The sequence below is a fragment of the Haliaeetus albicilla genome, chromosome 5 (genome assembly GCF_947461875.1).
Source record: "Haliaeetus albicilla chromosome 5, bHalAlb1.1, whole genome shotgun sequence".
Lineage (NCBI taxonomy): Eukaryota > Metazoa > Chordata > Aves > Accipitriformes > Accipitridae > Haliaeetus > Haliaeetus albicilla.
Window position 1 is genome coordinate 9,739,124 of NC_091487.1, and position 27,826 is coordinate 9,766,949.

Genomic DNA, 27,826 nt, shown 5'->3' on the forward strand with positions numbered 1-27,826 from the left:
ATGAACAGAGAAAATTTGGACTGAATCATCTGAACATAAGAATTCAGGAATACTACTTTGTATTAATAGCTGTCTAATTTCAAGTACAGACTGGACTATAGCCTACTAATAGGTGAGAACAGAGGGCACACTGCTATTGGTAAATCTATTTGAGACATTTCTGCTGAGACATTTTTGCTAGCAGAAACAGTAATTTTTACAAAAAAAACCCCATTTCTCTATTCCATAAAAGAAACTCAGATTTTCCTGAGGGAAGCCAAAATGCTTCAATGCAGCTAAAACTTCATTTTGTTGAAAAATATCTCAGTTGGAAAAGGGGAGGAAGAGATAAGAAGATTTTCCTGGTCCACTCTAGCCATTAGCCACTTTGTTGCTTGATATCTTGATTTCATGACCTCTAATAAAAAGTTAAGCTATGGGACAGGGAAGAGTTCCTGCATGATGAAGTTATTTTTTTCTGTCTCTACAAAATGCCTCAATAAATGTTTGGCATAATGCAAGAAGTTCTGATAAGAAATATTGCCAATAAATTCCCAGCTGCATTAGGTTGTAAACATAAAAGACAAGCATTACCAAAAAAAAAAAAAAAAGTAACAATTTATGTTAAGAGCATTCAGAATGGAAAAAGTAGTTGCTGTAAACAAAGCTAGAGGTTTGATTAGATCTTTAGTTTGGTTAGCCCACCTACTTCAATCTGGCTCAGGAACTGAAGGCAGAATCTGGCTTTTTCAGTGTATATCTATCATTTGCATATCAGGTGTATGAAAATGTGCTATCAAACTTAAATTGTTACTTCTCATCTGTTGCCTGAATGCAAACCCTTTGCACAAAGAAGTAAGACTACATGGCCACATTTTCCTTACAGTAAAACAAATGAGAGCAAGGAGGGAATAAAAGCCACCAGCAAAACCCACTCCTTCTGTTTAAAATTATAGATGTAAGCAAAGAGCCCAGGGAGCAGCCCATATTAGGCAAAGTGCACTCTTTTCTTGTAAAAAGTTTGAAGAATTGAAGGTCTGCTGTCCCCACTTACGATCATCGGCGCGCTTGTGTACTGCAAATGAAAACAAGAGAAGATGCGAGGATACTGGAGCAAAAGGAGGGGCTTTAAACTCCTCGCTGTAGGGACTGAGGGGTGGACGGGGCGATGAGACATGCACAGAGGGAAATCACGGGGTCACCCCGGCTTCGGCTTGGTACCCACGGCCGAGCTGGGGTTAGCATCGCCGCTGCACCCGCTCTACAACCAAGAAGGGACCTTTTGGCCGGGATTCCCAGGAGGAGGGGCAGCTGCAGGGAGAACCGCATCCCGGGGGCTTGTCCATGTTGCCCACCTCCGTGCTGCAGGTAGCAGTGGTGGGCCAGGCTCAGCCCCGCAGCCGATGCCGCTTTGCTTGGCAGCCCAGCGAAGAGCAGCCCGCTCTCCTGAGGAGCTGTCAGACAGACTGTGGGCACCAAGACACAGCGCTCTGCCTGCGAAGATAAAATCAAAGCTTGTTTTAGCTCTGAGAGCTTCACCGTACGTGACAGTGCTGGGTAACCGAGCGAGGACATCGCAAGTAATCAAACCTGTTTGAAGCATGATGTAACGCTATACCTGGGTCAGGATCCCAGGTACGATTTCTGCCAGGTCTGCAGCTGAAAATGTGCTTTCTGGTATCTGGTCTCTCTCAAACTTCAGGGATCAGATTGGTTTATGAACCTGCTTATATTAAGAGCAAACAATTCATCACTGCAGATTTTCCGTGGAGTCACCTCGCTATTGTTCCTCTGGCTTCACAGCTACCTGCCCCCGAGAGCTCAAACCTGGACCCACGGCTTCTGGGAGCTGTGCAGCCCGTGGTGACTCCGTGGGTACCTCTCTCTCCTTCTGCCCCCCAGACACACCTCAAATCTGGCATTTTTAGCCTTTCTTTTTACTTTTCCTGTAATTCTTCCTGCAAGGTGTCTTCAATCACAAACATTGCATAAAGGGCGCTGGTGCATAACATGAGCAAGGATGGTACACTCTCTGTCCTTTACACACAGCTTTCTTCTTTACATGCCATGGCTTTTGGGTTGGTTACACCCCAATCAGTAAGGTGTGTTTTTTTCCAGATAGACTCGACATACCATACAGTATGTTTAAAATTGCTGCATCAACAAATCAAAGTAAACAACCTTCTCTCCTCTGTGAGATGATGAAAAACATAAATTATGTAGTCTTTAAACAAATGGTAAAGAGTTTCCTTATTAGGCTTCAAGGTCCTGTGTGTGTATATGCCCCTTGTAAAATCCTTGTCATTCCTGGGTCTGTAGGTCTGTATAATGTTCTTCACAGGTTCAATTGAGTGGTCAGCATACCATGCTTGGTCTGGGGGATTTGACATAGACACACACACGCACCCCCATGCATATTTATATATATAAAAATATATATTTATAAACTACAGTGAAAAAATTAAAATTTCTGCTGATTCTTTTGCAGAAATTTTCTTGAAGATGAAAGCTTGCCTTGCTTTTGGAAGGAAATTTCGTCTTCCGTTTGCCTTCCACAGCATTTTCTCCTTTCTTGGCTTGCATAGAAATGTCTCCAATGTTCAGCCTCTTGCTTTACCAGATAAGAAAGACGCAGGCTGGGGACACGACCTTGTCCTTCCCAGCCACGCGAGCTCTAGTCCACCTCCAAGTCCCCTAAACAAGGGACCCAGTCACATCCTCACCCACTACACTTCCCTGCCCACCGCCTTCTCCTGGCCACAGCCACCAAGGCACCTGAAAACCAGGGAAGATCTTGGTTGAAAACTGAAAAAAAGACACAGAAAACACGGAATAAAAATGTATTGGCAGCTTCGCTCAGTCTCTCTGTGGCAAGCTGGGCTGTAGCAGACATCTGGGTGAGCTTCCCAGGGGCAGCGGGTGGGAAGACCCACGAGGTGCTGCGCTCGCTGCCCAGGCTGGCAGGGCTGCCCGCGGGCAGGGGACCGGGGCGGCTCACCGCAGCCCTGCGGGACATGGCTCCTTTGAAACGGGACATCGCTGTGACCGTCAGTTACCCGAGAGTGCCTGCGAGCATGAGAGTCACGGTGCTGGCCTTCCCTACATAAATAATTTTGCTTAAACAAATAGCATCTAGTTCATTGTACTCGGTATGGGAAATATCTTGAATAAGGCAAATACTGAGGTTATCAGAGAGATATGTCTTATCTAAGGCAAATGGCAATTTTTAGGGGGTCATCACTGTTGACTGATTAAACATAATCCTGATGGGATGTCTGGCATGTACTTATCCATAGAAATGCCTCACTTTTTCTGGGTAGCCTTTGAGAGCAAACGCCCATCCTGGTCTCTTGCCCAGCTTCTATTTCCCATGCAATTACCTGTTATCTCAAACCAAGTGTACAACAAAGGAGGAGAACCGACAAGAACTTTGCAAAATGGGGTGCTGAACCACAGCTAGGCCTCCAAGGATTACAGCAACACAAATAAGAAGTGTGTGTAGCCAAATGTACTCAATATCTCACCATCCTGGCAATTCTCCATCTCCTCTCCACAGCAGCTTTTCACCGCACCATGTTGCTGTGTCTCATCTGAGATGTAACTCACACTAAAGGTAGAAAATCTTTCAAGTTACTTTAACTGAGTCGATGAACAACCATCTCAGGGTCAAGCCATGAAACTGTGATCTCTGAGGATGATCTTTTTTTTCCCCTCTTATTTCTCATGGGCCAGTAAGGAACTGTTCATATCTTTGAAACTATAAATGGGACTGGAAAAAGAAATACTGCACAGGTAAGACAGCAGGACTAAGGATGTCTTTAACTACATCATCACCTCAGTTTTCTTGCCCCATTGCTAACAATTGCTCTTTGCAGTAGCTGAGCGGTTTGCCAGCATTAAGGAGCCCACCAGCATGACGCCCTGAGAGACCTGGTGCCATTAGCTGTTTTTGAAAGCTGGAAAAAGGACAAAGTAGGAGATTAAGGTCGAAATTGCCACCTTCCCAATTACTAGGAGTGCTCAGCTTGAGATTTTTCTGAATGCTCCATCTTTTACAGCATCAAGCAGACTTTGTGGTTTGAATGTAAAGACTTCGCACTGGCTGTGAGAACTCAGACATCTGGAAATCTGAAGTCAAGTATTAATCCAGTGCTTGTACCCTTACATCCCCACTGAAGCCCAGCCAAGTCAATGGATATCTCCCACCTCTCCCCTCTCTTCCCTCCCCCAGTGCATACGTACCTGCATGCCCAGCAGACCCATGAAGGGACAGGAAAAGACAAGAGAGCAAATAATGCAATGATCATTGATGTCCAGGGACTTCACCTTGGCTCCCCACTTCATGTGGAAGGCACTCAGGTGCTATAAAGCATGGTGGCAATGTATCACAGTAAAATAAATGAGTGTCTCATGCTGGGCACATACAAAATGAGGAATACATTAAAAAACTGCATGCAAGTAATTTGCCACATACTTTGTGCAAGTTGCATGATGGGAGGTGCAGGGAAAAAAACGGTTTCTCCAGCCTGGTGTTCAAACACCCTCCTCAGACCATGTCTTCTCCCTTATCTAACTCACCACCTGCTTTCTTTGGCAGACACTGAAAAAGCCCCCCAGAGCTGCAGCGAGCCCCCAGCCCCTCCTGGAGCACCAAGACTGGGAGGCTGGAGGGAAGCAAGAGTCACCCACCTTGTCTTACAATCAACCGAGACTCCAGCTGGCTGGATTCGCCTCGTGTCCAGGAGCAAAAGAGAAGGAAATCGCCTCTGTCACCGCCACTGGGTTTGCCCCTTGCACCCCGCTTGGCACAAGGGACATGGACACCAGGTTGTTCACCATGCCATAGGAATACTGGCCACATGGGAGATATCCCAGCTGCCTGCTGAATAAAGCCTTGGCCAGATGGTACAGGGTCTTGACTGAAACCAGTCTCTGAGTTTAGTTAAGGAGATTGTTTTCAATTAAACGGGCATTTTCTAAGGCGATGAGTAATTTGAAGGTGATTTTTCGCTTTGATGCCTTAGCACGTACTGCAGTTGACTTCTTTAAATCACCGCTTTTTAAACCCCCCGAGGTAAGACTATCCACAGTTTCTTCTCTGCTTTCAGTACTACCAGTCTTTCAGGGTGCCGCGTTATTTTTATCTGATTACTCCTAATTTTACCTGTCCCACCTGTTGAGAATCCCCTGGAGTAACAGCCCTCACATCCTCACCCTTGGCTTTGAAGCGGAAAGGTTCATGATCTGGAAAAGTGGGTAAAGACTTACTTATTGGGAGAAAAAAAGCAGCTCATGCAAGGGAAGCTAGAGATATGCATTTAAAAATCTTAAATACCTGCCATTTTACCTGAGTTGAGATTTTCTGCCACAGGTAATTCAACGTAGTTTAACATAACATTAGGGACCTGACTCCCATTTCATTTACCTCACTCTAAAAAATAGAATAAATCCATTCTAGTCAGAGGAACTAAACCATTTTAAAAGGGATTGGAGGTCACCAGTAGGCGTATGAAATCTAGGCAAATTTACATGATGTAGGAGTCCCCAGCTTTTCAGCCACAGTGTAGCTATTAAGTGAACGATCAGCGGTTCATTATATTAGTGCTGGCATGCAGTACAAGGTAGCAGATGACTGGGTAACACATTTCAAACGATCGCTGTGAATCAGATTTAGCTCACGCTTTCATTGAGGGCTGCTCACCATTATCTCCTGCTGAGATCTTTTCAGGCTTCAGCTCTGGGGCAATGTGCCCCGATACTCTCTCTCCCTATAGATCGACACGTGTAGAGAGAGATGGAGCAGAAGGTCGATGATCTGCACACCTACACCCGGCAGGACCAGACTGGGCACTGCAGAAAGCAGCCCCTGCGTGGACCAGCTGCCTTCAAAGCCCCATTGCAGCACCTCCTACCCAGGGTGGAAACCACTGCCCATCCCTGCGCTCCCCGGACAATTTGTGCTGGGGCAGGACCAATAAATAGATGCTGTTTACATCGCCACTTCCTCGCTCTAAATGGCAGGAGGTTTATGGGGTATATTTTGCTTTCGTGCGCAGCGTTCGTGAGGTGCATCCCACATTTCCTGTTCTTGGTTTTGCCCGTGCATGTACTGATTGTGTGGATACTGCCTTATCTTTATCCCAGCTAAGCTTTTTTATCTGGACTCTGCTGTTTATTGCTTAATACATCCCCATATAGTCATTTGATGCCTGAACACATGCCTTGTGAAAGGAAGGAAAGAAGTGGAACAGCACTTACAGCAGATTTAGAGACTTATTACAGTAACCAGCAGTTCATGCCAGACACTATACAGCCAAAGCATTGAACAGGATTTCAAAACCTACCAAAGTCCAGAGATTTTTAGTCTGATTTTTTCTATTATTTCTCTACTCCCATTACTGGCTCAAAATAGCACTTTTCAGTGTACAGCCTGGTACCAGTACTACTTTTCCACATGGGTAAAAGAAAGAACCTGAGCACAAGCACACAGGTCTCCAGCAGAGATGAGAATTTGCAGCTCTGTGCCTCCAAACAGCTCCTCGGCAGTGGTGGTGGCTGGACAAAGCGCTCTTCTGAACGCTCGGGGAGGAGGAGCAGCGCCCATGACCCAGCAGTCTGCCTCAGAGAAGAACCGCTAATGGCATTTTTTATCTCTTGGCAAAAGCTGCTGGCGATCGCAATTTCCATTTCCACCCATTCTCACTTCCCATTAGACCAATTTGTCTCCTGCAGCAAAGTAGGAGAATATTTGAGATGCTGGCACACGGTCACGTCAGTGGCCAGCAAAGCCAGCCATGCAATGCAACTTATTTAGAAAGTCATTGCCATGATTTAGAGACATTCTGGTGTTTTCTTTTCTTTTTCCTCATTCCTTCTTCACCCCTCTTTTTTTTGAGGCTGTCTTCATGCCTGGCTTCCACCCAAAGTGACCAGTTCTGCCTGGTGTGTCGCTCAGCCTGAGCCGATGCCTGCACAGCTCCTGGAGCAACAACGTGCCCCGTCTGGGACTGATGGTCAGGTCACAGTGCTCCCTCCACATCCATGGGAAGACTTGGAAATAGCGTAAATGTTGCTGTGTCCAGTATCCAGGTCCAGGAACAGGGCTTACAATCCCAAAGCTGGCACCTGATGTCTCCAAACTGCTTTCTGACCCATCCCAGTTTGTAGACCCTCCCTTCCCAGGAGGTGCCCTGGAGGGAAACCGAGGCCTGCTGGCAACAGGGCTGCATCGCTCACGCTACAGATCCACATCCATGTTGTTCGGTGGTGAAGTCAGTTGTGCCTGCTCAACGGATGGATGGGATGGTAAGAGTGTGGGAGCATCAGGGATGCCTCCAGGGTCATGAGGACTCTTTATGGTGACACCGTTGTCACTTCTACCGCACTGGATGAGCCCCAGCTGTGGATCTGGCCTCGTACTGTGTTTTCTTGACATCCCAAAAGCGGGGTGCAGAAGACAGCCCTCCTGATGCAGCAGCACTGCTCCTCGCTTTCTTCTCCCCGGAGGGAGGGCGGGCAGACGAGGATCGGGCCCCCTGAGGGAAGCCACGCTGCAGAGCTGGGGCTTGGAGCCCCTCAAAGGGCAGCGATATTGGGGTGTAGGAGCTTCATTCAGTCTGCAGTGAAGACAGAGCCTGTTTGCAAACCTGGATTTCAGCAGGGCTCAAAAATCCCAAAGTAAAGACATCGTGTGATTTAAATAGGGCATGTCTTACTTAAACATTCACTGGGAAAGAGTTTAGCTCTTAATCCTTCCTTCTCGAGCCAGAAGGGAAGGATCAGTCCCCTCTGCTTTCCTCCTATTGTATAGCACCCTCTGAAAGATCGTTAGACCCTTAGTGATGTTTAGATATAACGGTGACAGGCACATCACAAACTCCTTAGAAAAATAAATTTGCTTTGACTGTTGTAAGTTAATTGGGGATTTATTTTCTTTAAAGCCCGAAGCCCCACCTCTGCAGTGTCTGGGTTGGTTTGAATAGGACTCGGAGGCCCAATGTTCAACCTGAGTTTTGAATAGGATCCCACAAAGCATTTGTTTCGTTCAGACCCCGAATGCAATGGCGAGTGCCCAACAAGTGAGTCAGTGAGGTTCTGTGAATCTGTTTATCAGACAGCAACAATCATTTGTGGAAATGTCTTTTGTAGCAACAGAAGAGTCTATTTGATGGTAGCACTGACTAATGTAAATGAGGATTAATTAATGTTTTCCTGCAGTGATGTTGGCACTGATAGCGCCTTATTCATGTAATTTAATTTCTATTGACAGGCTGCTAATGGAAATGGATAGCAATGGGTGTCTCTTCCATCAGGCACGCTCTGCCGCAAAAATAATTCTCTGAACTGGCAGTTGGACTCATTCGTTGCTGAAAACGTGAGGCAGTAAAAGAGGACGAGTCAGAAGTGGGAAACAAAGGGACTTATTGTCTAATTCATAACAGTTATCTCCCAGGTATTTGAACCAGGATAAATTTGGGGGCTCAGGTCTGGTTTGGGCTCAGCTGCCCCTGAAGGCCAGTTTCGATTCAGCCCCAGATCATGGATGTGCAGCCTCACAGTGGGACAGAGCATATTTAAAGTGGTCGGGGGGATGTGCAGGCAGTCCCATAGCTCAGGGCTTGGGAGGACAGAGGCTCAGCTCCCGACCTCCGCCTCCCTCGCAGCCCAGCACCGCGGCCGGGGGAGGAAGGGTACAGCAGGGTTCATGTGCACTAAGTCAGGTCCTTCCCTCCCCACAGGGAAATCCTGCATGTACAGATGCAGAGCAGTCCCTACTTTGAACAGATCCCCAGGAAAGCCACGGGTGTTATTCTAAAGTAGTAACCAGAAACGACTGCTAGTGTTCAGGGATGGTTTGAGTCCAGCAAAAAACTCAGGTTGGGACCCCCTTATGAACTGAGAAAAATGGGCCAGTTTTCTTCTGATGTTCAACTCCACGCTGTCCACAACTGCTTTCCTTAATGTTTTGAAGTGCAGTTGGGGAATTGCAGTTCATCAGAAATCATGGAAGTAGGAAAGCAGAAAGAAATATTCTGGTGAAAAAAACATATTCCCTCTTACCTAGCTAATTCATGTACAAAATCCACATACAAATATTTTTTTCTGTTTAATGTAATTAACTTTGCACATTGCTTACTTCTTGAGCAAAGATACAATTTCTAAGTGTCCTTTTGTCCATGGGAACTCATGGTGAATTTCCAAGGGATCATGATTTTATCCTGTACTGAAGAAGCCCCACGCAAGGCGGACTGAAAGGTCCTCCGAGTGAGGGAGGAATTACCACTCCATCAAAGCCCAACACATGCTGCTGCCCCTCTCCTTGCAGAATGGAATGACAGGAAACCATCTTTCACCACCCCTGCATCTTCAAGCCCCACCAAATGTCTGACACTGAAGAAATTTTACCTGTTGAAGGGCTTTCATATGATCACCCTGAAATACTCAAGGCCACGTTTTGGGTCATACTCCCGCTCATATGACAGTCAGTAGAAAAATACTTCAAAACGTGAAATGTGCCATAATAAGTGGTCATAATAAGTGGTAAGGCTGCCACAAGAGCAACATACCAACCCGCCACAACCAGCCTGGAAACAAGGCTCAGCAGCACCTCTCTGAGAGGCAGGAGCAGCCAAAGCAAGAGCCCCTGGCCCGTAGCTGCCCTACAATTCCGCTTGTCCCCACAAGCAAGGGCCTGCAGCTCTCCCTCTAATCTGATCACCCATTTACATGCTCACCATTAGCATTTGCTTAATCCTCATACCTCCGCTGAACTCCATCCTTGTCCTTTCAAAGGAGAGCAATAACCTCTCCCCTCCGGGGATGCTGCTGCTGCTGTCCCCATTCTCTAACCCAACTGCAGGCTCTAATTTGATGCTTCTGATGGGCTCTGTCCTGATTACAGCAAGACCGAGGAGAGTCTGGCACCTCAGAAAACGAAACCTTTGCCATCTAAAGTCAAGCACCCGGAACCAGAGGACACTGAAGTCGTGAGGGGCTGTGATGTCCAAGTGAACTGCAGCGCTACCCCATACATCGAGGTGTGGGGCTGGGTGAGATCAGCTGTGCCCAGAGCTGCGCCCTGGGTGGTGACAGCAAAGCTGTGGTGGCCCAGCCTGCACAAGCCCTCCCAAGATCCTGGTAGCCGAAACCATTGCTGCAGTAGCAATTTATTTCCCACTGCCTTCTGGGGTATCTCCGTGTTGCTGTGAGCAAGGAGGAGCCCAGCTGTGGGGAGCAGACCCCCTGGTTCCCACCATGGGCACATTCAGACGAGGAGCCAAACCCACTGGAAGTCCCCCAGGAGGGCACCCACGCCTGGCTGGGATACAGTGGTGTTCTCCATCTCTCCTCCTGCTGATGTTGAAACAAAAAAAAACCTGAGGGTGTCGTTAGCCAGATGAGGAGTGGAACCAGCTACCCTGCCTCATGCTCAGGGCACCCCTAAGGAAAACACTCTGCATTTAGAATTAAACAGATGCTGAAAGAGTTGGGGGAACAGGGACAAGAGCACAGGGCTTTCCTCTCCCCGCCATTAGGCAAGGGCAGGGTTGTATGGAGATATAACGACCTTCATCAGACAAGCTCACGTGGTTAGAGAAAACAGGCAGGTTTCCAGGTCTAAAAGCCCTTCTTTGGGTTTGAAAGAGAAGCAGCAGTTTCAGTCTAGGGATATCTGAGCACAATTTCCTGAGTTTAATTTTGTTAATTACTTAAGGTAAGTGAAAAGAAGGGTTAGCACCTGCACAGACAAGAGGACTATTAGCAAAGTGATAAGGTTAGGAAAAAAAAGAGCAAGAATTACCGCCTAAGGAAGGGAGAGAGGTTAGTTCAAGGTAAGACCTGAGGAAAAGTGTTAATAAAAGACTGTGGAGTCCTTGGATTTTGCAGTCAGCAGAGCTATGGAGACCCGTTTCCAGGCTCACCTTTGTCACGGAGGTATTTCTGCCCCTTGCCCTCCCTTCCTACAAGCACCTGCCTGCACAAAGTCCTAAGCATCCCATCTGTGACCGGACAGCTATTGTGCTCCCCTAAAAGGTGAAGGGATGGGGCTTGGACCTGTCCCTCTTTCTTACAGAAATGCTGTAATTAGGTGATGGTATGGAAAGTGGCTCCAGCCCACCTCCCTTCCCCTCCCTGCCTAGGGCAGGGACCTGAGCAGCAGCCCTGGCCCCTTTTAATGGGGATGCCAGATGGGCTTTATGCAATACGGCTTCTCTTTCCTTTTTCAGCATCTTACAGCCGCGGCTGCTGTCTGGATCGGGCCCCTCATTGCCGACAACATCCTAAACCTCAGTGGGGCTCAGGCAGCAGGTAGGCAGGGGCAAGCAGGAATTCCCACCCAGATCGCAGGCTTGTAGGGGACGTGTGGGACAGCGGGCAACGTCTTCGGGTGCTGGACAGAAACTGCAGCTGCATGCCCTGAGATGCTTGATGCTCAATGCTCGATGCTCAATGCTTGATGCTCCCAGTTTGTGCTCTGGCCGTGCCTGCACATGCCCCTTCTGCGGGGATTTGGCCGTGCTGGGGACTCATTAGCTGATTTTACAGGGCTGCCCCGAGGCTTTGCTGCCAGGGTGCATGCATGGACAGTTTGCTCTCAGTGCGCAGCACCCATGGGACACCACAGCTTGGAGAAATTGTGCCAAGGCTGAGCATCGACCTGCTCCCGCCTGAGCCATGGTGGGTGCCCAGCAGCACCCCTGTGTAGGTCTTGAAAGCCATTGCCCTGACAGAGGCACTGCTAAGGTGGTTGGGCAGCTCTGGGGTGGGCGGGAGACATTCAACCTTGTGTGCTTTCTCCTATTTTTATCACCTATATCCTTTGCTGAACACAGCTTACAGCAGCCCCACACTAGGTTATGGCCTGCTGGAAGCACAGGGTTGCACAGAGGCTGGCAAATGCTGCATTGCTGGAACTGAAACAGTTGCACAGATGACGGGAGGTGTTTTGTGAAAATCACTTTTGCACTGTTATGTGAGTCTGCATTTTGGGCATTGACAAGCACCTTAGAAACCACTTCCATACATTTGATCCCTGAGAGGCTGAGCGCTGAGCTTCTATCTGCAAGCTTGCTTATTTTCTGCTGGAGTACCAATAATTTCTTTTTTTTTTCCCCCATGCATTTGCTGCTTGCTAAGCCCATGAACTGACCTCTGTGGACACGACCACTTAGATTATCTGTTGCAGAGATGTGACCAGCAGGACTCACTTTCTGCTGGATCCATCAAGACCACCTAGCAGTGTCTGACGAGCATGCTTGCTGATCTTCCTATAATAATACCATGTCATCCTACCTCTTCAACACTCCTACCCCACGCAGGCTTTCCGTATCTGTTTCATTTACAGAACACAGTAATTATCTGTTTTACACATGAAGATACTAGCGGCAGCCCAGCATTGTTCAGCTCAGGGTGTTTCGCTGCAGGTTGTAGTCTACTCTCGCAGCCCGAGAGGTAAACAAACAGCCTATTTAATAAGTACCAAATTCTGTCAATGCCGGTAGTTGCTATGGTGAGAATTCCCGGCGCGGTGCTGCAGCCCTTGGTCACTCCAGGCAGACAAACGTGGGCGTTTCGGATCACAACACTCTGTTTACCAAGGTAGGTCTGAAATGCATCGGAGGGCAGGGGCGGAGGTTGCTGGAACGGGGAGCCTGCTAAGGAAACTGCCAGAAACAAACACTCGCGGATGGGAAGATGAAGGAATAATCAGAAAACCAGCTCAGGTCAGCAGCACTGGATTCAGGACTGGCTGAGAGCTGTTCGGTTTCTGTTGCTTTGGTATTTTTCAGGGCAACCCAGAGTGTGCCGGGATCCAGAGTACAAAATCCCTCAGCATAGAAGCCAGCAAAGGCTCCGACGAGCAGCTGCAGATGGAGAAATATCTGCTCTTCCAGCCCTCGGGGAAGGCTGTGCAGAAGAGATGAGAAGGCTGATTGCACGTTGCTTGATCTGCCTGCTGCATCCTCGCTGCGTGAGGAAGATTGCAGGCTCCAGGGCTGTCAAACCGTCAACTTTCACTTGGTTTGACAACAAACTCACTTCACATATATGGTTACATTTAAAGAAAATAAGAGGAGGAAAAAAAGAAAGCTGTTGGAGCAAGTAATGTCCACAGATGCTTCCTAGAAGTAGAATGTTATTTTGCGATCTGGCACCAACATTTTAGCAGCCTATAAAAGGTAAAGTTGGTACTACAGCCAGCCATTTGTACTGTACAAATAAGAGCTGTGAATATATTCTGGAAGTAATGTCAAAGAGGACCAGATGGGAAATGAGCAGCATTCATTCTAATTTAACAAAGACAGCTAACCCAGAATATGCATTAACATGTAGCATTTTTCATCTGCCTCCATTCAGAACAGATTCTCGGTATCATTTCCAAGCAAAGGAAATTGAAGGAATACTTACTCCTTGGTGAATTACTGTTCTCTCATAATTGGAAAAGTTTGGCATTCGAAGCTAGGTGTAATATGTTTTGCCTGGAAATGTATGCAAGGACACAATACACCCACAAAACCCTGCGTTTGGGCATGCAGCCAGCTCTGTGTGTTTTGGTCCACGCTGGATAGATCCAGGGTTTTGGAGGCCCCGGGCACGTTGCTGGCCTGTAGAGGGAGATTTCATACGGCATGGCAGCGAGGGAAGGCTGCCCAGCCGTACGGTGGGTCCGACACGGGAGCTGGGGGGTCTCTCTCCAGACGGGGTTCAGTTTGCACATTAAAGTAACAGCAGGTCTGATTCCCTGTTTCCTTGCATACATACATCACGGCTGGTGTGCGACGTACGCTTTGGACATACATTTTGAGGGCTGAAACCAAATTCGGAGGCTACCAAATCCTGGATGTACATTTTTAAAATGCAAACTCATTTTTGGCTTTTCAGGACTGCATTGAGTAGGGTGAGCCTGTTTGAGGGGAGGGATCCCAGGGTACAATAAACCGTGGGATTTCTTCATGTGTTTAGTAGAACATCTGATCCTATTTTTAAACAAAGCACCATTTCCATTCCCTCTCTCTTTTTTTTTCTTAAATATTTAGAAGGGATTAACTACAGAAAACAAGCCACATCCTGAACATTTTTTTGCAGCATGAATTCAATCTTTTTATTCAGAATTGTTCATTACTGGAACCTCTCTCAACTTCCAAGCTCCTTCGTGTAACATTTCTTTTTTTGAAGTCCAGAACTGCCACAGTTCCCCCAACCCCCACCACTCCACCACATTACAAAGCCAAAGTTTTATAACATTCTGTTCAGCGGAGCTCTGCATTTAAAACATACCATTAATTTACGATAGCTGTGCAACTTCAACACACAGTTAACGAACAGGTATCAGCTCCATTCCAGAGCACTCTTCTTCGTCCAGGAGAAATGCAGAGACACAACCTGTGCCAGGTCCCAGAGCTGCTTCTCTGCCGCTCAGCAGGGTTTTCTCAGGAGGCAGTTTTTAGGCAGCCCCCGAGCCAAATCCTGCCCAGTGAGTGGCCCTTCCTGAACCGAACGTGGGGAGCCCGGCTGCAGAGCCTCTTTTAATAACAGCAGAGTAAAAGCCTGAAAAGCAGTTGAGGTCAGACCGGATCACCATCAGGTTTCCATCTGACCTTGAAAATCTGATCAAAATGCACAGCTCCGACTGTGAGTTGACACTGTACACAAAATGCTTTTTGTTTGACTGAAGCATCTGGTTTAATGGATCCCTTCGGTCCCTTAGCCTTTTCTACGCAGAATCACATTTGGAGCAGCTACGTGTAAGTCCTGGCCAGCGATCTGTGTCTGCAGGGCACAAATCCTCTTTCTGTCTATCATCTCCCTCAATACCACCTACAATACACCCAGCTGGTATGTGAAGAAGCCACTTTTCAGAAGCAGAACGGGATCTCCAACTTTCCAGGCAAAGGCTCTGCCCTTGATCTGCCAGGGACATCTGTTCTGGCCTGGCTCCATGGGAGACCCGGCACACCGGGGACAGACCAAATCCGGCAGCAGTCCCCGGCTAAGGTCTGCAGCCAGCGCCGGATCCGTCCCGGCAGACTCACCCAAATCCCTGCTCCCCCCAGCTCTGGAGTTCTGCCCCGTAGGTCCCTGCACTGCTTCCTACAGGGTCACTGCACTAACATGTACGTGCTGTGTAATTCTCCGTGAATAAGATACGGTGAAGCCTGCTGAAAGAGGTGGCAGCCTGTTTCACGACCTGCTTCGCTGCTGCTTCGCGCGCTAAGCAGGTGCAAAACTGGTTATCAGTGAGCAAAGAGAGGCACGCGCTTTGAGGCTTGCTTGTTCATGGCTTTGAGAGTTTATAAAGAAATACCGAACAATGTGAGACTGCTGCTGTGTGAGTATGCTAGGGATCATCATGGCCGGGAACAAAAACGCAGGCTGGAAAAAAACCTTAACCTGCAATTATGTGCAGTATAGTGCACCAAATCCTCTACGCCCCACAACCTTTTTATTCCCATGCTTTCAGCCTCTGCAAAGCGAAGGTGCAGGTTGTGCCCTATTCATTAGGGCTGGAGTAATGACTTACGATGGCTCCTGAAATCACTACCCTTGCTGGCTAAGGCAAAGCAAGCAGCATGAATCTTTATAGGCAAGAAAGACTAATAATGTCTCTCCCTTCTCCCTGCCTCTAAAATCCTCCCTCACCCCTCCTCTCCTGGAACAAGCACACTTTTTAAAAGGCTTTTAAATAATCTCATGTTCCTTAACAAAATTACAGCAGCAGTTTCCTCCTTTAATAGCGCTCTTCTTCTCAGTAATCTTGTTTTAGCTACAGTTTTTGATGGAGAGTGCTGGTAGATGAATCATCTGTTGCCCCTCTTGGTTATTTTGCCTGGCTCCAGGAAGAAGGAATTCTGTTTCAGGGCAAGGTCTCTTGTTCGGAAGAGGAAGCTCTCATTTATGTCTGCTTTTAACTAAGAGTGATAAAAATTTTATTTGAATGGTTAATCAGGGCATAAACAGATGAATTGTGAATGTGACCCTGATCCAGCACAATGGATGGCATGGTCCTGGCTCTGAGTCACTTATCTCAAATGAATTGAGCTGTCTTCTTCAAGCTAGAGGTCTGCTCCTGCACATCGCTTTCTTGCAGAAAGCGCTAGAAGGCACTGTCTGAAAGAAGGGTCAAACACTGACTGAGATCCAAGTGTTAATGGAGGCAGGGGGCACAAATATTTGAGTTCAAGAGCTCTGATGTGGATGATCACTTCTCTGACAACCTCAGCTATACAGAAGCCCAGAGAGAGAATTTTTTTGAAAGAAATACTATTTTATTTATCAAAATATAAGGGGGTGGAGGTGTCAGCAAGGGAGAAGAAAGATTGCGTGAACATGCACGGCAGATCAAATTATGCATCAAGCAGTGATTCAAATAAATGCACTAGTAACTGGAAAAAAATCTATAAGAATGGCATAGCTAATGGTCTTTTTTTTTTTTTTTTCAAATCAGTGTCACTGTGTAAGCACATCACTCAGCCTTTGTGCTAGAAGAGCTTCTCTTGCACATCTCTGCTGCTGAGGCTGGACTGGCATGATGCTCACGCTGGGACATCACCAGTGTGGTGTTCAGCAGCGCCATGTACAAATCTGCATTTCCTTAGGTCTGACTGCTTTACTTTCAAGCACATTGTATTACAGTGGTCTCTATGTGACAGAGGATCCTAATAAAAAGCAATCCCTCCTCCTCCAGCGTTGGGTGGGTTTTTCAGGTGACCAGAATTAGTGGACAGTATCAGCTGAGGATGCAGCTGTGCAACAACCTAGTATCAGTGAGGAATGCATGAACCCTACTCTACTGATGGTGAATAGGAAACTTTCAAACAAAGAAGATGGAATAATACCTTTAAATACCTTGTATTTTTTCTTCTGTCATCCACCATACTCTCCACCTTACTCACATTTAAGTTTAACAAGATGTGAGCTAGTCGAGGCCAACCACATGACTAATGTTGTGAAAGGAATGTCTGTATGAAGAGAAATGTACCATTATGGGTGCAGACTTTTTAGTAGGGTCTGCAGCGATAGGACAAGAGGCAATGGTTTTAAACTACAAGAGGGTAGATTCAGACTAGATATAAGGAAGAAATTTTTTATGATAAGGGTGGTGAAACACTGGAACAGGTTGCCCAGAGAAGTAGTAGATGCCCCATCCCTGGAAGAGTTCAAGGTCAGGCTGGTTGGGGCTCTGAGCAACCTGATCTGGTTGAAGATGTCCCTGCTCATTGCAGGAGGGTTGGACTAGATGACCTTTAAAGGTCCCTTCTAACCCAAACTATTCTATGATTCTATGGTTATATCTATGCACATACGTCTGATACCTCAATCCGTTGCACCTTAACAATTCATTGCATAGACACGTGTCTGTTTTCCTCCCTACTCATTGAATATGTCCCTTCCACAGACGTGGATATTTTATTGCATTTTCCTGAATTCTGCCACCACCTCTTGGCAGGACAACAGTACTTCCTGGTCAACAACAGCTCCTGCTCTGCCAGGTGGTCCAGACACAGGAGAGGGATGTCAGACCTCCCTCCTCTGACAGCAGATTATCCAAGATGTCAGTGGCTTAGTCTGAATCTAGATTGGGTTTCAATTAAGTAAACTTCTAACTGCATCTTGGGTAATTTCCCTATGAATTTTCCATGGGAATTAGAGATCTGATGTGTTGGCAGTTGGCTAGAACCAACACATCCACAGTGGGTTTTCTTAGCATTGGTCAGACCAGTTCATGTATGAAAGGAGGAAGGGAAAATCCCTTCCATCAATAAATCACTAGCTATTTTGGTCACAAGTGGCATCAGCTACTTGAAACTCTTTTCCTGGAAATGAATGCATGGCTGTGCAGGTGGTATCACCAAGAAGGTTTTGACTTGCTTGAACCTGGATGGATATTCCAGAAAAAGAACTGGCAATCAGAGTAGCATTCAACTCACAAAGCAGGAAGAGCATCTCTATGCCCTGACCTGCTGAATTAATGCAACTAGGATCTGCAAGGACTGGTTTCAAAAGTGAACAGGTAAATACAAGCATCAAGTACTTGGGCAGAGGTGTATGAACTAGGGGAAATACCATTACTCATAAGAAAATCATTGGAGGGATGCTGAAGAGGATAATGGATCATCTGATGAAATAATGCAAACAGCACAAAGAAGAAAAAAGAAGAGATTAAAACCTTGAATACATAATCAAAATGAGAACTGAATTTGACTCTAACCAAAGAGAAGGAACTGCTTATAACATGCAAGAGGAATGCAGCTTGGGAATGACCATGAAACAACAGAGTTCACAAGTCATAGGAAAGGAAGGAAGGAGAACAGCAAAATAAATACAATGGACTTCCAGAAACCATATTTCAAAAACCTCATAGAACTGATAATCATGAGAAACAAGTCTCAAAGAAAAGAGAATTCAGGAAAGTTTGCAGCACCTTAAAGAAACAATAGTAAGGACATCAATTCAAACAATCCCCAGCAGAGAAGGGAAAGCAACTGTTGTAAGAGACAGATGATTTGCTTAAATCATGACCACTTCATTGACCTCTAATGCAAGAAACAGTGCATTCAGAAAATGGAAAAGAGATTCCCTTGCATGTGAATGTAAATGCACAGGCTGAAGATGTAGGGACCAAACCAGAAAAGTCAAGATGTAAAAAGAATTACAACCAACAGGATCAACAGGGCACCAAGAAAACATAAAATACATTAGCAGGGACATGAAGGCCATGGAAGAACTACCCAATGGGGAAGGAAAGCTAGCAGTGCATGATGTGAAGACAGTGGAAGTACTTGCCTTTTGCGCTTCAGCTTTCAGTAGAAAGACCACTTGCACCCAAATGGTTAACACAATTAGTGCCATGGATGACAGAAAGATCTCAGTCTAGAAAGAAGTAAGAATAAGTGAAGAATACTTAGCTGGGTTAAATATTCTGTGCTTAGACTGCTTGCTGAAGCAACCTCACGGCTGTTAGCAGCTCTTTGGGACTCAACAGAGAACCAGCAAGGTGTCAGAAGACTGGAGAAGAGAGACATAATGCCTTTTTGGAAAATGGAGGAGCTGAAGAATAAAGCACAAGCCAACCTCATTTGAATTCCCAGAGAGAACTGGAACAAATAAAGAAATGTTCTATAAACATCTGGAAAATAACAAGGAAGTAAGTAACAGCTAACACAAATTTGTTGAATCACCCAGATATTTTTCCTGTCACCAGGGCAGCAGGGTTTGCAAGAACTAGTAGATCCAACAAAACTATCCTTTATTAGGGATTTTGACACCCGCATCACATTCTCATAACTAGAAAACACTAACATTGTAGGCAAGGCTTTGAAACATGGCAGGTGATCAGTTGGGAGGAACTCTCAAAGTCTGCGTTCAGTAGAGCTCCCTCATTTTATTAATAGAGCGCCCTCATTTTATTAATATTGCTGGCCTTTCGTACCAAGCTGCACAAACTGAGACCAATCGACTTCTCGGGCCAGACTGAGCATATGCTTCTGCTGGCAGAAGACCAGGCCCCAAAAGCAGAAAGCATGCCAGGCAGCAAAGTTGAAACGATAGGAAACCACCTTCTTTCTGCTCTGGAGCCCACAGAGACCAGCGCCAGCTCAGAGCTGGGCAACCACTGAAATAGGAAAGGGTGGTGCCAAGATCTCAGCTTCTTTCCTGGCACAACTTCCATCAAGCATAACTTTACTTTCCTAGTAGTAGTTGGGAAGGAAGACAGATATAAGCACTACCTTATGCCTTCTCTGCTTGGTCTTCTTGTGGACTGTACTAGCAGCTCAATCCTAACTAAGAGAAACCACTCCCAGGTCTTATACTGGAAGATATTTAAAAACAAAGTCCTTGCAGTTCAAGTCTGCTTTGCTTCCATGAGGAGCACGCACATGCATGTACACAGTCGTTAAAGTCATTACATGAGCCATACAAATCCAACAGGACTCTTCCAAGTCAAAGTCAAAGGAGAAGACATATCTTCACCCTGCCAAGTCCACACCAAAGCTCAAAATACCTTGCTTCAGCCAAGTTCCACAAAGAAGAGAGAAAGAAAAATCCTTCTTCTCTGGTTACCCTCTAGCTCTCTTCCTGAGCAGTCTTCTCCATTCATATTCTTAGCCCCAGCCCACAAGGCTTCTCATGGAGGAGGAAAGAGAGAAATTAATTCTTCACAGCTGGTTTGGTCCTGCAATGCCTTGCTCTCAGGACAGGCAGCTGTAGCCTTTCTGGCCAGAAAGGGAGGATTAACTCCTACCCTGCCAAGTTTCAGATGGACAACATCCAAAATGATCTTCTTGCCTTTAACTTTCCCAAGCGGACACATTCTGGCCTGGGTAAATGAGATATATGTCCATATCCGTATGCATACTGACAAATGACATCCCTATACCTCTGCCGTCTCTAAGGCAAATGGATAAACCCTGCCCCTTCCTAGCTGCTATGATCCTCCGGGGATATTTTATGCAAATGATTTAATGAGCATACTGAAAGGATTTGCATACAGGCATAAACTTCGCGCAAGTGCACAGCCAGAGCACAAAAGCAAAAATCCTGGCCCAGAGGGCTGGGAACGAGGAGGTGCGGGATGCCGGCACTCCACCCCGCCTGAGGCTGGCGGTGAGCGCATCCCTCCCCTGCCAGAGGGACCGATGTTCTCCAGTCCCGGCCCTTGTGCAGGATGAGTAACGAACTGCTGACTGCAAGCTCCAACCCTGGTTAAAGTCAAGCATGAGTTTCCTCAGCCCTGTTTCCACCCCTCTCTCATGCACAGCCCCCCATTCCCACTTGCTGCCCTCAGCAGGGGTTGCTGGAGAACGGAGAAGGAGCAGCAGCAGGAGGAAGCGAGGGAACAGCAGTGGGAGGATATTTCTGGGGTTTTAATCCGGATCTCGCTAGCCCTTGTTTTGGTGGGGAGGGAGTGACAGAAGGGCACCTCGAAGCTGGTGCTCGGCATGGGGAAATTTATATCGACTTCCCCCGAGTGCCTGCCCGCACGGGACCGCACAGACAGCCCCGCGACTCAACGCAAAGGCACAGGGACCCTTCTCCGGGGAAGGCGAGGGGAGGACGACCCCGCAGCGGGGAAGGAAAGGTCCCAGCCTCACCCACTGGGGAAAGGACGGCTGCCGGCGCAGGGTGCAGCCAGACGCAGGACGGCCAGGAAAGGCGGCGGGTTGGGTGACAGCAGGCTGGGCTGCAGGTGTGGGTGTAAGAGGAGACACATTACACTTGGCAGCCGGGGGCCTTGAGCAGGCCTTGGAGAGTGCAGCTGATTGGGAATGAGTTATGGAGCTGGGCGCCTCCAGCGTGCTTGCTCAGAGCGAGGGAAGCCCGGTGGTGAGAGCTGTCCTGCGGCTGGGGGCCAGAGCCTGGCAAACGCTGAAGGAAGAGGGGGGAAAATCCTGCCACCGCACTCCTGGGCGCAGAAGAGTTCGGTGGCCCGTTGGAAGTGACCAAGGCACCCCAAGGACTGCGCAGGACCTTTGGCTTTTCATCTTACCTAACTTCACCCCCCCCCCCCCCGCGCCAAATGCTAGTGGGAGGCAGCCCCGGTGGGAAGGCAGAGACTGTGCCGGAGGCTGGACTGTTCCCCTTCAGGGTTGGTCCCACAGGGACGGTCTGATGCAGGTTGTCCAAGCTGTGAGGGACGGCTCCTCTTAGCCTTGCTCAGCTTTCACCTCCAGATCTGGCCACTGGGCTTTTTTAAAAGCTCAAAGCTCATATGTTAAGAAAGACTTTTGCTGAGCTTCCTGAAAACCGTCACTATCTGTGCATAACTATAATGAAACAACTTTCCATACCTGGAGAAGAATAGAGTGAAAATCCATGGCACTTGAGAAATAATAACCATGGCGAGAGAACTAAGGAGTTCAGGCTGAAAATGGGGCTGCAGCACCAAGAAGAATAAAATGAAATTTTCCCTGAGCAGAGAGAATGCCTGGAAATAGCTGTACCTCCCCTCTCTGCTGCTGTGAAGTCAGGTTCCAGCGAGAAAAGGCATTTTAAAATGGCATCAGAGTTTTTGAGTACTGCAGAATATTTACAAAGGCGAAACCAAAGCACAAAAAGAGCATGCAGTGTACTCAAGGTAACAAAGAAATTCTGTGATACAGCAGGTAACCGAGCTTGGCTCTGTAGAGACTGAGCATATGCTGCAATTGCTGGATCATCTTTCTTCTGTATTACATTTGCTTAGCTTGGTGATAAAAATATATGTCTTCCTCCACAGGCATATTGACCACACAATGCTGAACGTAGATTATGAGGTTTTATGTTTGTTTATGATGATACATGCAAACAAAATACCTGTCTTGCAAAATATTTTGGCTGCCATCCACCACAAAATAATCATTATGCGGAAAGCTCGTGTAAGAAACTCCTTCCCTTCAGCCACCAGAAAAAGCAATTAAAAACTGAAGAGCATTTGCCTGGCCATTTAGAAGCCAGCGAGCAGTGCAGCTGGGCAAGGGTATGGGCCCAGCAGAGTTTCTGATTAGCAAAACGTGGCAACTTGAAAATACCTCAAACCAAGGTGCCGGCCCTCCCTCAGCTCCCCCTGCTTTCCCTTTGCCGCCTTCTAAAGGTGGTTATACCAGAGGTTATCTTAACCAAAAAAATGCTTGAATGCAGTTATGTTGGGAGGCACAGTTTCAAAGAGAGGACACGCAAAATAATTAAAAGCAATATTCACCGCTCCACTTCAGAGAGCTCCCGTTTGAGCTCAGGAGGGATGAGAGGGAAAGTAAGGGATGCTTCCTGGAGAGCAGGTAAGGTGAATCAGGACAGCAGAGGGGTAGGCTCAGGACAGCGGGGAGATAGGAAACCGGAGCAGATCGTGGCAAGTGGGAGCCGTGGGTGGGGAAGGAGAAGCAGGTCTGTAGGTGGGGAAGCAGGGGAGCGGGCGGACAAGAGGATTTTGGAGAGCGGCTAGCCAGCTGGCACACATATAGCAGCTGCTGCTGTGTCAGCCTAGGAGAGTAGCTGCAGCTGCACGCTGGCCATGAATAGCAGAGGAGCAGCGTGCCGGCTGGCTGCTGGAGGGACGGGAGGCAGCCGGGGCACTGAAAAGGCAGGGGGAAGCTCTGTGAAAGGTTTTCCGTGGAGGGGAACATGACAGCCCTTTGATTTCCGAGCTGTTTGTTCTCCAACTGTCCACTCCGGTGCATGATCAGTACTAAAGAGTTAAATGGGGGGAGGGAGAAAAACAGAAGGGAAACTTAGGTCCTAAATGCGGATCTGGGCTTTGGTAGCGTATCCATAGCATGCAGTTGTCTGGATGTATAGCTTTCATAGTTGTCAGCAGGGATCAAAATCACAGGGTGCTTAAACTAAAGGAGAAATCTCTGCTCGGTTACTCTCATACTTGCTTGAGCCACCACTGGAGGAGGACATGATCCCACCACTTGGCCATCTGCTCTGTGTGCTGCACACATGTCACCGAGAGCACTCCATAAGCGATCGCGTGTGAGCTCCTACACGGCTGTGGGCGCACGCACCCTTTGTGCTTCTACGTGAGCGCGGGGGCGCGCATCCCACGTGCTCCTCCACGGCCACGGGTGCAGGCACCACGGGTGCTCCTCCACAGCTCTGGGCGTACACGTTCCACGCTCTCCTCCGGGGCTGTGGGCGCTCCCACCCTCTGCGTTCCTCTACAGCCGTGGGTGCACCCACCCCATACGCCCCTCCGCAGCTGCGGGTGCATGCCCCACGCACGCTCTTCCGCTGCTGCGGATGATCCCACACCGCGTTCTCCTCCGCAGCTACGTCTGCACACGCCGTGCTCCTGCGCGGCTGTGGGCACTCCCACCCAGCGCAGCCCCCCGTGACCGTGAGTGCACACTACTCCTCCACAGCTGTGGCCGATCCCACCCTGCTCGCTCCTCCACAGCTGTGGGCGCGTGCTTCCACGTTCCCGGGGTGCCCCCACGCCAAGCACATCTCCTTGGCCGCTTGCGCCACTCGCGCCCATCCCTGCCTGTATGTGCGCCCCCCCCCCCCCCCGCGCTCCTCCACAGCCGCGGGTGCGCATCTCCCGCGGCCGTTCATCCGTGGGCGCACGCCCCCCCCCCCGCGCGCTGCTCCGTGGCGGCACACGCGGCTGCGGGCGCTCCGGCTCCCGCGTGGGCGCCCCCCCCCACTCGCGCTTCACTCCACGCCCGTCGGGCGCTCCCCCCCGTCCCCCACCGCCTAGGGGGCTGGCGGACCCCCCCCGCTGCCGGCGGGGCAGGGCAAGGCAGGGCAGGGCAGGGCAGAGCCGGGCAAGGCAAGGCAGGACAGGGCGAGGGCGGGGGCCGCCGCCGCCCGCCGCCCTTTAAGAGCCGCGGCGGGAGCGGCGCTGGCCCCACCCGCCGGCCGCGGGGCCGGGCCGTCCCCCTCATTAATATGAAGGCGGCGGCAGCGGCGGCGAATGGGTAATGAAGCTGTCACTCCGGCACCTACTTGTTGGGTGTCCGCGGAGCCGAGGCGCACAGAGGGCGAGCGGAGCCCGCGGGAGGGGAGCGGCGGCGGCGGCGGCGGCGGAGGAGCGCACCGGGCGGCCCCGCCGGCAGCCCATGCCCTGCGCCCCCCGGCGCGCTGCGGGCGGCTCCCCCGCCGCCCATGCCGCGAGCGGCCGCCGGTCCGTGGCCGGTGGTGGGCTCGGCGGGCTCCTCTGAGGCGGCCGCGCGGAGCAGCAGGCATGCGGGGCGCCGGCCGGCGGAGCCGGGCCCCCCGCGCCGCCGCGTTCGGCCTGGCGCTGCTCCTCCTCGCCTCCTGCGTGCAGGTAGGGGGGTGTGTGGGGGGGGTGCTCAGCTCCCGGCCGCGGGGCGCCGCCGCCGCCGTTCCCTCCTCCTCCCCGCTCCCCTTCCACCTTGCGCCGTTTCTCCGTAGACGGTGTTTTCTCGCCGCGGCTCTTCGTATCTACCCGCGCCGCCGCCGCGGGGTTAAACCCGAAGCCGGCGAAAGTTGGAGGGTGGGTTGGGGGGGGGGTGGGAAGCGGGGAGCCCCTCGCCGCCGCCGCCGCCCCGCGCTCCCTGCGCTGCCCCCGGCCGCGGTAGTAACGAGGCTGTCTCCCCTTTGATTTTTATTTTTAGGTGTCCCGGTCCACGGGCTATTTCGAGCTGCAGCTTAACTCGGTGCGGAATGTAAACGGCGAGTTGTTCAATGGGGAATGCTGCGATGGCATGAAAAGCCCCCAGAACCTGGACTGTACCCGGGACGAGTGCGACACTTACGTGAAAGTCTGCCTCAAGGAATATCAGGCCAAGATCACGCCGGTCGGACCCTGCAACTACGGATTCGGATCTACCCCCGTTCTCGGTGGAAATATTTTCTATTTGAACAGCAACAAATACTCCCATCAAGGCAGAACCCCCGAGACGGGCAGGATTGTTATTCCCTTTCAGTTTGCGTGGCCGGTAGGTAGATGATCGCGCTGTCGTTATCGCCCCCCCCCCCCCCCCTTTTTTTTTTTTGTCGTCCCCCCCCCGCCCCCGCTTCTCCCGTCGGTTCTGCAGCGGCTGCCCGCTCCCCCGTTAGAAAGCCGGGCTGAGCCGCCGGTGCGCTGCCCGGGCGGGGCCGGCCGCCTCCCGGGGGCTGCGGGGCACGGCGGGCGGGAGGGTAAAGGGGAGTGCGGGGCGGGGGGGGGCACGGCGACCGCGACAGCCTCGCCGGGGATCGGCCCGGGGGTGCCGGTGCCGGGGAGCGGCTGCGGAATGGCCGGCGGCGGGGTGGGGGGGGGGGGGGGGGGCGGAGTGACGGCGTGATGGGCTCCCGCACAGGCTGCAGGTGGGGCTCGCGGCGGCTGCTGCGCGAATCACTGAAGAAGAAAAACGATAAATGCGGAAAAAAAACAAAAAAACAAAAAAACCCAACCAAACAAAAAAACCCCAACCCACCCGAAAACCGAACCCCGACGGCGGCAGCGCGCCCCGGGGCCGCGGCTCCGCGCAGCGTGGGGTTGCCCCCGGCAGGGGGCGCTGCCGGGGCGGCGCAGGTGGGGTGGGGGGGCGCGGCGCGGGGCGCGTGCCGCGGCTCGCGAAGGGCGCGAGTCTGCCGCCCCTCCTGGGGGCCGCGGGCGGGGCCGCGCGGCGGTGGCGCGCGGGGCTCGGAAGGGCGGGAGCCGCCTCCGCCGGGTGTGAGGGGCTGAGGCGGGGGCCGCGGCGGGGGCCTCCCGCGTCCCAAGCGCTGCGAGACCCCCCCGCCCCGCACACACACACACACACCCGGGTGGCGAAGGGAGGCGGGAGCTGCCCCCCCCCCCCCTTCCGGGGGCACGAATCGGGAGGGAGCGTCCGAAGCGCAGCCCTGCTCTGGATCCCGTCGGAAACCGGATCCGTGGCTCGGCTGCGTGGCGGCGTGCGAGACCCCGGCGCTGCCCCCGTCCCTCCCCTCGGGATCTCGGGGTTTTTCTGTGACACCCCCCCCTCAATCCGTTCCCTCAGCCCCCACCTCCCCGTGCGGCGCCCGGCCCAGGGGCCGCATCCGCGGGGGCCGCAGGCCAAGGCCCGTCCCCGTCCTTCTGCTTTTCGGGGGCGCGGGGTTCGGAGAGGGGCCGGTGCTGGGGCGGGAGGAAAGGCCGGGCTTCCTGCCCGTCTGCAGGCAGGTAGGATCCTGCCGGGAGTTTCACAGCTGTTGCTCTCGGCCCTTCCAAGTGGGCCACGGGGTGGAAGCTGGCAAGCTGTGAGGCGCTGAGGAATGGGGATGGTGCGGTGCCCTAGCTCGGGAGGGAGATGAGTATCGGAAGCCCCGGTACCTGCAGATCGGGTTTGGCACCTGGTGACTAACAGATGAAATGGCCCTCACCGACCTCTTGAGATACGTACCTCGCGGGATCTTTGTCACTTGGAAAACCGCTGCTAGGAATGGTCAGGGGCAAAACTGCTTGCTTGTGTTTTGTGCTGAAGGAAACTAGTCCACGTAAATCTCTTAACTTTCTGTGCTGCCAGGGGCCTTCCAGCCTGATGGTCACCTACCTCAAATTAAGAACTGACTGCTGTTTGAAAGTAGGAGTTTTACTGGACTTAGATGGCTAAAAAAGTGGTACAACCGATAAATTTCTCTGCACAGAGGCATTTACGTTCTGGTTGCCAAGTTGGGGTGGTTTGCCTTTATTAGTCCTGTAACCTGTTGAATGCGGAGAGGTTCCTGTTAGCAGGTATAGCCAATACCATAAAAACAGGGTATTTGGAACTCTGCTTTTAAGTTATAAGATCAAAGGGAAAATTAAGAGTCTTTCTCCTCTTTATTGACCGTTTAATACAGGCTTGATGAAATCATAAACTCTTCGGTAGGAGATTTCAGTAACATTAGCACCTCAAACTTCGTATGTTATCTGCATGAGGGAGTAAAGGCAACTTAACTCATGCTTTTATTTTGCCAGTTTCTAGCATTGCTACTTGAAACAAGAGGAGAGCTTGATAATCCTTACAATGCAGGTCCCTAAGCCCAGCCTTCTTTGGTTTTTCTCTGTTGGAATAAGCACATTCCTACCTTGCAGCTGCCGGATATTGTTGTTCTATGCTCATCAAGTCTTAAGAAAAGCCTGTTTGACCTACCTCTTGCAGGTAAATTACCACAGCGTCTCTAGCATGTAGTACTGTGCCTGCTGCTGTTTCTTATATCCTTGCCTCCAGCGTTTTAAAGGACTTGAAGTCTTTGGTCTGTCTTTCCGCTGTTTTTTTGCAGCTGTTGCAAAGCAGCCTGTAACTTATTTAAACAGTGCTACTGCAGTTTAGTGGGCGGCCGGCTGATTTTTGGAAGGTTTACAGAATATTCTCCCTGCCCACCCTCGATTCTAAAAATAAGTTGTGGAGTAGTTGTACTTTTAAAAACAGTCCCTGTATTGCAGTCCGTGGATGCGCTTACGGAAAGAAGTCCC

The 27,826-nt window shown here is 50.2% G+C and overlaps 1 protein-coding gene across 3 annotated transcripts in view; it reads left to right on the plus strand.

Moving 5' to 3' along the window:
• The first annotated feature begins 24,376 nt into the window (after nt 1-24,376).
• The window catches only part of JAG2 (jagged canonical Notch ligand 2), a 72,889-nt gene continuing 69,439 nt past the window's right edge, over nt 24,377-27,826 (plus strand). For all 3 annotated transcript variants that reach the window (XM_069783274.1, XM_069783276.1, XM_069783275.1), the window contains exons 1-2: nt 24,377-24,730; nt 25,041-25,364. In XM_069783274.1, coding sequence (XP_069639375.1) covers nt 24,377-24,730; nt 25,041-25,364 — 678 coding nt within the window. The remainder of the gene's footprint in view (nt 24,731-25,040; nt 25,365-27,826) is intronic.